At 52.2% G+C, this 8,876-nt stretch overlaps 1 protein-coding gene across 1 annotated transcript in view; it reads right to left on the bottom strand.

Annotated features, from left to right (window-relative positions):
• Positions 1 to 7,684: 7,684 nt before the first annotated feature.
• The window catches only part of KIRREL1 (kirre like nephrin family adhesion molecule 1), a 34,936-nt gene continuing 33,744 nt past the window's right edge, over positions 7,685 to 8,876 (bottom strand). The window contains exon 15 of the mRNA XM_054000961.1: positions 7,685 to 8,652. Coding sequence (XP_053856936.1) covers positions 8,191 to 8,652 — 462 coding nt within the window. The 3' untranslated portion in view covers positions 7,685 to 8,190. The remainder of the gene's footprint in view (positions 8,653 to 8,876) is intronic.

Here is an 8,876-nt window from a genome sequence, read left to right as displayed (position 1 = left end):
ATTCCCAGGGGAGAAAGGGAAGAGTTTGGAGCAAAATCCAACCTGGGAAATTCGGGATGCAGAGAGTTCCTGGAAGGAAAATTGAAATTATTCCCAAAAAATGTTTAGGGATCCTGAAGTGAAACCACGCAGGAAATTGGGAATGGGGAATTTTTTGGGATTTATTGGGATCAGAGCCAGAAAAAAAATAAGGAAACAAAAAAAGGATCCAGGGAAAAACGCATTCCCAGCGCCAGGAATGGCCGGGATTTTTTGGGAATCCTGGAATAATTTGGGTGGGAAGTCCCAGGATGCTCCGAGCTGGGATTTTGAGAAATTCCCGATTTTTTTTCCCAGCCCCATTTCCTTGGATCATAGCGGTGGGAGATCCTGTCGTGCGGAAATTCGGGAATTTTCGGGAATTTTCAGGAATTTTCGGGAATTTCTGCTTCTTAATTTTAAGGGATTTTAAAGAATTCTAAGGGATTTTTGGGAATTTTCAGGGATTTTGGGGAATTTTCAGGAATTTTCAGGAATTTCCGCTCCTTAATTTTAAGGGATTTTAAGGAATTTAAGGCATTTTAAAGAGTTCTAAGGGATTTTAGGGAATTTTCAGAATTTTTCAGGAATTTTCAGAATTTTTCAGGAATTTTCAGGAATCTTCAGGAGTTTTCAGGATTTTTCAGGAATTTCTGCTCCTTAATTTTAAGGGATTTTAAGGAATTTAAGGCATTTTAAAGAGTTCTAAGGGATTTTAGGGATTTTTTAGGAATTGTAGGGAATTTTCAGGAATCTTCAGGAATTTTCAGGAATTTTCAGGAGTTTTCAGGATTTTTCAGGAATTTCTTCTCCTTGATTTTAAGGAATTTAAGACATTTTAAAGAATTCTAAGGGATTTTAGGGAATTTTCAGGAATTTTCAGGAATCTTCGGGGATTTTTAGGAATTTTCAGGAATTTTCAGGAATTTCCGCTCCTTAATTTTAAGGCATTTTAAGGAATTTAAGGCATTTTAGGGAACCTTCAGGAATTTTCAGGGATTTTAGGGAATTTTCAGGAATTCTAAAGAATTTTCAGGAATTTTCAGGGATTTTAAGGATCTTTCAGGATTTCTAAGGGTTTTTAGAAAATTTTCAGGATTTTTCAGGGATCTTAAGGCATTTTAAAGAATTCTAAGGGATTTTAAGGGATTTTCAGGAATTCTAAGGAATTTTAGGGAATTTTTCGGGGATTTTAAGGCCTTTTAAAGAATTCTAAAGGATTTTATGGGATTTTAGGGAATTTTAAGGCCTTTTAAAGAATTCTATGGGATTTTAAGGAATTTTCAGGAATTCTCAATAATTTTCAGGGATTTTAGGGAACTTTCAGGAATTTTCAGGAATTTTCAGGAATTTTCAGGGATTTGAGAAAATTTTCAGGAATTTTCAGGGATTTTAAGGCATTTTAAAGAATTCTAAAGGATTTTAAGGGATTTTTGGGAATTTTCGGGAATTTTCAGGAATTCCCGCTTTTTCCCAGCCCCGCAGATGGGGAAGGATCCGTGGGACACCCCCGGGATGGATCCGTAGGGATCCACCCCAAATCCAGGAATGGGGACCCCAAATCCAGGGAAGAGAGATCCAGGGTTTGGGATCCAAAATTCAGAGTTTGGGATCCCCAAATCCAGGGAATGGGGACCCCAAATCCAGGGAAGAGAAATCCAGGGTTTGGGACCCCAAATTCAGAGTTTGGGATCCAAAATTCAGAGTTTGGGATCCCCAAATCCAGGAATGGGGACCCCAAATCCAGGAATGGGGACCCCAAATCCAGGGAAGAGAGATCCAGGGTTTGGGATCCAAAATTCAGAGTTTGGAATCCAAAATTCAGAGTTTGGGATCCCCAAATCCAGGGTTGGGAACCCAAAATCCAGGAATGGGACCCCAAGTTTATGGAAAGGGACCCCAAATCCAGGAATGGGGGGCCCAAATCCAGGGAAGAGAAATCCAGGGTTTGGGACCCCAAATTCAGAGTTTGGAATCCAAAATTCAGGGTTTGGGATCCCCAAATCCAGAATGGGACCCCAAATCCAGGAATGGGGACCCCAAATCCTGGAATCAGAACCCCAAAGCCAGGGAAGAGAGATCCAGGGTTTGGGATCCAAAATTCAGAGTTTGGGATCCCCAAATCCAGGGTTGGGAACCCAAAATCCAGGAATGGGGACCCCAAATTTAGGGAATGGGACCCCAAATCCTGGAATCAGAACCCCAAATCCAGGGAAGAGAGATCCAGGGTTTGGGATCCAAAATTCAGAGTTTGGGATCCCCAAATCCAGGAATGGGACCCCAAATTTAGGGAAAGGGACCCCAAATCCAGGGAATGGGACCCCAAATCCAAGGAATGGGACCCCAAATCCAGGGAATGGGACCCAAAATCCAGGAATGGGGACCCCAAATTTAGGGAATGGGGACCCCAAATTTAGGGAATGGGACCCCAAATCCAGGGAATGGGGGGCCCAAAATTCAGAGTTTGGGATCCCCAAATCCAGGGAATGGGGACCCCAAATCCAGGGAAGAGAAATCCAGGGTTTGGGATCCAAAATTCAGAGTTTGGGATCCCCAAATCCAGGGAATGGGGACCCCAAATCCAGGGAAGAGAAATCCAGGGTTTGGGACCCCAAATTCAGGGTTTGGGATCCAAAATTCAGGGTTTGGGATCCCCAAATCCAGGGAATGGGACCCCAAATACTGGAATCGGAACCCCAAATCCAGGGAAGAGAGATCCAGGGTTTGGGATCCAAAATTCAGAGTTTGGGATCCCCAAATCCAGGGTTGGGAACCCAAAATCCAGGAATGGGGACCCCAAATCCAGGGAATGGGACCCCAAATCCAGGGAATGGGGGGCCCAAAATTCAGAGTTTGGGATCCCCAAATCCAGGGAATGGGGGACCCCAAATCCAGGGAAGAGAAATCCAGGGTTTGGGACCCCAAATTCAGAGTTTGGAATCCAAAATTCAGGGTTTGGGATCCCCAAATCCAGGGAATGGGACCCCAAATCCAGGAATGTGAACCCCAAATCCAGGGAAGAGAGATCCAGGGTTTGGGATCCAAAATTCAGAGTTTGGGATCCCCAAATCCAGGAATGGGGACCCCAAATCCAGGGAAGAGAGATCCAGGGTTTGGGATCCAAAATTCAGAGTTTGGGATCCCCAAATCCAGGGTTGGGAACCCAAAATCCAGGAATGGGACCCCAAATTTAGGGAAAGGGACCCCAAATTTAGGGAAAGGGATCCCAAATCCTGGAATCAGAACCCCAAATCCAGGGAAGAGAGATCCAGGGTTTGGGATCCAAAATTCAGAGTTTGGGATCCAAAATTCAGGGTTTGGGATCCCCAAATCCAGGAATGGGGACCCCAAATCCTGGAATCGGAACCCCAAATCCAGGGAATGGGACCCCAAATCCAGGGAATGGGGGCTCAAAATTCAGAGTTTGGGGTCCCCAAATCCAGGGTTTGGAACCCAAAATCCAGGGAATGGGACCCCAAATCCAGGAATGGGAACCCCAAATCCAGGGAATGGGGGGCCCAAAATTCAGAGTTTGGGATCCCCAAATCCAGGAATGGGGACCCCAAATCCAGGGAAGAGAAATTCAGGGTTTGGGACCCCAAATTCAGAGTTTGGAATCCAAAATTCAGGGTTTGGGATCCCCAAATCCAGGGAATGGGACCCCAAATCCTGGAATCGGAACCCCAAATCCAGGGAAGAGAGATCCAGGGTTTGGGATCCAAAATTCAGAGTTTGGGATCCCCAAATCCAGGGTTTGGGACCCCAAATTCAGAGTTTGGAATCCAAAATTCAGGGTTTGGGATCCCCAAATCCAGGAATGGGACCCCAAATCCAGGGAATGGGGGGCCCAAAATTCAGAGTTTGGGATCCCCAAATCCAGGAATGGGGACCCCAAATCCAGGGAAGAGAAATCCAGGGTTTGGGACCCCAAATTCAGAGTTTGGAATCCAAAATTCAGGGTTTGGGATCCCCAAATCCAGGAATGGGACCCCAAATCCAGGGAATGAGGGCCCAAAATTCAGAGTTTGGGATCCCCAAATCCAGGTTTTGGAACCAAAAATCCAGGAATGGGGAACCCAAATTTAGGGAAAGGGACCCCAAATCCAGGAATGGGGGGCCCAAATTTAGGGATGGGAAGCCAAATGTAGGGGTTGGAACCCAAAGCCAGGGACGGGACCCCGAACCGGGGCGGGGGCGCCCCCGAACCCCACAGAACTGGGGAGACCCTCACAGCCCCGCCTGGGACCCCCCAAAACCCCCCCGGGCCCCGGGGCCGCTCCCTGAGGCCGCAGCGCTCCTGGGGCCGCACACGGGGGGATCCAGGCGGGGATTTTGGGGGGATTTTGGGGGATTTTGGGGGATTTTTGGGGTTTTTTTGTCACCCCTGGCCCCTCTCGGGGGACCCCAACCCCCATTATGGCAGAATGACGTCATGGGGAGAAAACCACGCCCACTACGCTATGGCGGGACGGCAAATCTCGCGGGATCTCGCGGTATCCGAGGTTATAAATACCCCCGCATGCCGCACGCAGCCCTCAGAGCCCGCCCAGCCGGGGGCGGGCGCGGGATAGGGGGGGACGCTGCTCTGCGGGCCCGGCCAGGCCCCGTCATGGCGGAGTTTGTGAGGGGAGAGGGGCCAAACGCCGGGAATCCGCGCCGGGAATTCGGGGATTCCTCCTTGGAACGACCCCGCTGTCCCCCTGTCCCGCTGTCCCGCTGTCCCCTGCCTCGGGGGTCGCTGGCCCTGGAAGAGCTGTGGGCGGGCGGGGGGAAACTGAGGCACGCTGGATCCCGCTTTTCCATTTTTCCGTATAAAATCCTGGAAAAATCCCTCCCGATTCCTTCTTTTCCTGTGCCAGCAGCTCGCGGGTTGAGGAGAATTCCAATGGAATGAATGAATTAGTGGCGTTTTGTCAGCAGGCCGGGGAAGGGAAGGGCTGGAAGGTGAAATTCCAGCGGGATGGGGAAAGAAAAAAAAAAAGGGAATTTTCCTTCCAAAAGCCAAATTCCGCATTCCGTGAGGGAATCCTGATTTAATTTTTGGATTAAAAGCGTTTTTTACATAAAGGGAAGCGCGAGGAAGGATGAGGCGAGGGATTTGTGGTGAAAATTCCCGGGGAATAAATGGGGATAAAGGCAGGAATAAATCAGATAAATCCCTGGAATAAATTCTTCCGGAAATCTGGGTTTTTGCACCAAAACCCCTCCAGGGATTTGGGACCGCTGGAATTGTGGGAATTCCGGATGGAAAAGGCAAATATTCCTCCCTCCATCCATTCCTCAATTCTCCCAGAAAAACTATTGAGCAATGACAAAAATCCCCCTTTTTTAAAGTAAACCCCCCCAAAAAGTTAAAAGGAAAACTCAGAGCCGCTTCAATTATTTTTTTAACCATTTATATTTATATATATATATATAAAAAAATTAAATATATATAATATATCGTGTTTAAGACTAAAAATATAGTACAGAATATTTAAAAAAAAAAAAAAAGGAAAATGCAACATAAAATTAAAAAAAAAAAAGGGGGAGAAATCGCGGAATTTTGGGGGGGGAAAGAATGGAGGGGGGGGGGTCTCTCTAAACCAACCTGCACTAAAAAAAAAAACCAAAAAAAAGGGGGAAATTCCATTTTCCAGCCCCAAAGTGGGGTTGGAATGTTAAAGCTTCCCGGCGGCCGGGGCGGGGCTCCCCCTTTTCCCGTGGGATATTGCTCTGGAATTTGGGGTGCAGCACCTGGAGCGGGAATTCCCTCCCCCCTCGGGGTGTTTGGGGTCAGTTCAGGCACCTTTGGGGCTTTCGGGACCTCCTTTTGTTGTTTTCGGGGAATTTCGGGCGAGGGGAACGAGGTCCCGCGGCTCGTACCGGGATTGGCCGTGGGGGATTTGGGAATTCGGGGGTTTCGGGGAAGCTCCCGAGCCCGGGGCAGCCCCCGGAGGGGTGGGGAGGGGTCTCGTACCTCATCCTTTTTTTTGGGAATCGACCGGGAATTCTCCCCAAAATTCATCACCTCAAAATTCATCCCGCAAAATTCAACACCTCAAAATTCGTCCCCCCAAAATTCCCCCATCCCAAATTGGGGCTGGGAATCCTCTGGGAATTCCCCCCAAAATTCATCATCCCAAATTGGGGCTGGGAATCCTCTGGGAATTCCCCCCAAAATTCCCCCATCCCAAATTCGGACCCCTTTGGGAATTGGGGCTGGGAATTGCCTCCAAAATTCATCCCCCTAAAATTCATCCCCCAAATTCTCCCATCCCAAACTGGGGCTGGGAATCCTCTGGGAATTCCCCCCAAAATTCCCCCATCCCAAATTGGGACCCCCTTTGGGAATTGGGGCTGGGAATTGCCTCCAAAATTCATCCCCCCCAAAATTCATTCCCCCCAAATCCCATCCATCCCAAACTGGGGCTGGGAATCCTCAGGGAATTCCCCCCCAAAATTCATCCCCCAAAATTCCCCCATCCCAAAATCTCCCACCCCATTCTGGGGCCCCTCTGGGAATTTGGGAATTGGGGCTGGGAATTCCCTCCAAAACTCATCCCCCAAATTCCCCACCCCAAACTGGGGTCCCCAGTACCCCCAGTGCCCGGAACTGGGACTCAGGGCCTGGCCGAGCTCCTGATCCCGATGTTTTGGTCGATCCCGGCGCCCGGAATTCCCGGGAACGCGATTCCCGGCCGGATTTACATTCACAGCAGGGACCCCCCGATCCCGGATCCCGGTTCTGGGGACAGCCCCGAGCGGGCGCCGGGCGATCCCGGCGCTGCCTTTCCCGTGGGAACGGTGTGCGTGTGGGGCTGCTCCCAAAAACCCCAAATCCCCGCCGCCGGCTCCGGGGGCATTCGGGAAAACGGGGGGAGCCGGCCCTGAGGGAGGGGTGGCCCCAAAATCAAGGCACAGGGAATGGGAATGGTTCGGGATGGGGCTGTTTTTGGGATTTGTGCATCCCCTCTGGAATTGGGAACACGTGGATCCCAGTGGGAATGAAATGGTTTGGGATGGGGCTGGTTTTGGGATTTGTGCATCCCCTCTGGATTTGGGAACACGCGGATCCCAATGGGAATGAAATGGTTCGGGATGGGGCTGGGTTTGGGATCTGCACGTCCCTCTGGATTTGGGAACACGTGGATCCCAGTGGGAATGGAATGGTTCGGGATGGGGCTGGGTTTGGGATCTGCACGTCCCTCTGGATTTGGGAACACGTGGATCCCAGTGGGAATGGTTCGGGATGGGGCTGGGTTTGGGATTTGTGCATCCCTCTGGATTTGGGAACACGTGGATCCCAGTGGGAATGGAATGGTTCAGGATGGGGCTGGCTTTGGGATTTGTGCGTCCCCTCTGGATTTGGGGACATGCAGAACCCTCCTGCTGATCCTGATAGGAATGGAATGGTATGGATGGGGTTTTTTTTAGGATATGCACATCCCTCTGGATTTGGGAACTCATGGATCCCAGTGGGAATGGGAATGGTTTGGGATGGGGCTGGTTTTGGGATTTGCGTGTCCCTCTGGAATTGGGAACACGCGGATCCCAATGGGAATGGTTTGGGATGGGGCTGTTTTTGGGATTTGGGCATCCCCTCTGGATTTGGGAACACGCGGATCCCAATGGGAATGAAATGGTTTGGGATGGGGCTGGGTTTGGGATTTGCGTGTCCCTCGGGATTTGCGTGTCCCTCTGGATTTGGGAACACGTGGATCCCAATGGGAATGAAATGGTTTGGGATGGGGCTGTTTTTGGGATTTGTGCATCCCCTCTGGATTTGGGGACATGGGGATCCCAATGGGAATAGTTCGGGATGGGGCTGGGTTTGGGATTTGCGTGTCCCTCTGGAATTGGGAACACGCGGATCCCAATGGGAATGGTTTGGGATGGGGCTGTTTTTGGGATTTGCGCGTCCCCTCTGGATTTGGGGACGCGCAGAGCTGCCCCCTGGGAAAGCTCCGGGAACGACGACGGGGGCGCGAACCCCGGCGGGCGACACGGAGGGGACAACGACGGCGGCGCCAGCTCCTCCCGTGCGCCCGCGGGGGCGCGAAAGTACCGGCGGAACAACCAACGGGATGAACGGAAGCTCCGAGGAGAGGTCGGGGGGCATCGGGGGGGGGTCGGGGCGAACCCCTGAATATCAGGGGACGCTCGTGAGGTACCCGCGGAGCCCTCCCCGCCCTAAACGTGCGTCTGCATGCGCTGCTGGAAGCGCTGCCCGTAGTCCGAGTGCTGCGAGGTGTACGAGAACCGCGCCGCGCCGCCGAACTTCCCCACGGCCTCGTAGGCCTCGTAGGCGCCGCGCTCCAGCCCCGCGGCGGCGCCGAAGCCCAGCCGGTACGGCGGGTACGCCGCGCCGCCCGGGAAGGCGCCGCCGCCGCCCGCGTAGTTCTCGTAGGACAGCTGGCTGGCCGTGTCCCCCGCCGTCGCCGTCGCCGGGGCCGCCGCCGCCTCCGGGGGGAACTCGGGGCCGCCGCGGGGGTAGGAGCTGAGCTGGGCGTAGCCGCTGGAGTGCGAGAGCCGCGACGGCGGCCGCGCCTCGAAGCGGCCGGGGCCCGGCGCGCGGTAGTCGCCGTAGAGGACGGAGCGCGAGGCCGGCCGGTCCTCGTGGGCGCGGACGTTGTAGTAGCCGTTGGTGGGGTCCTGGGAAGGAGACGAGGGGGAAAAGTCCGGCGGGTTTCGGGAATTCCGGGGTTGGCGTTGGGAGAGGCTTTGGAGGGGCGTGGGATGGCGGGAATGGAGAGTGGGGGTCCTTGGGGATTGCTTGGGAGGGTGGGAATTCCTTGGGAGAGTGGGAATCCTTTGGGATTTCCTGGGAGACGGCACTAGGGCAGGGCTGGATTTCATGGAATTGTGGATCTCTTGGA

Source organism: Vidua macroura, chromosome 29 (assembly GCF_024509145.1).
Source record: "Vidua macroura isolate BioBank_ID:100142 chromosome 29, ASM2450914v1, whole genome shotgun sequence".
Taxonomy (NCBI): domain Eukaryota; kingdom Metazoa; phylum Chordata; class Aves; order Passeriformes; family Viduidae; genus Vidua; species Vidua macroura.
This window is presented reverse-complemented; position numbering and strand designations above follow the sequence as displayed.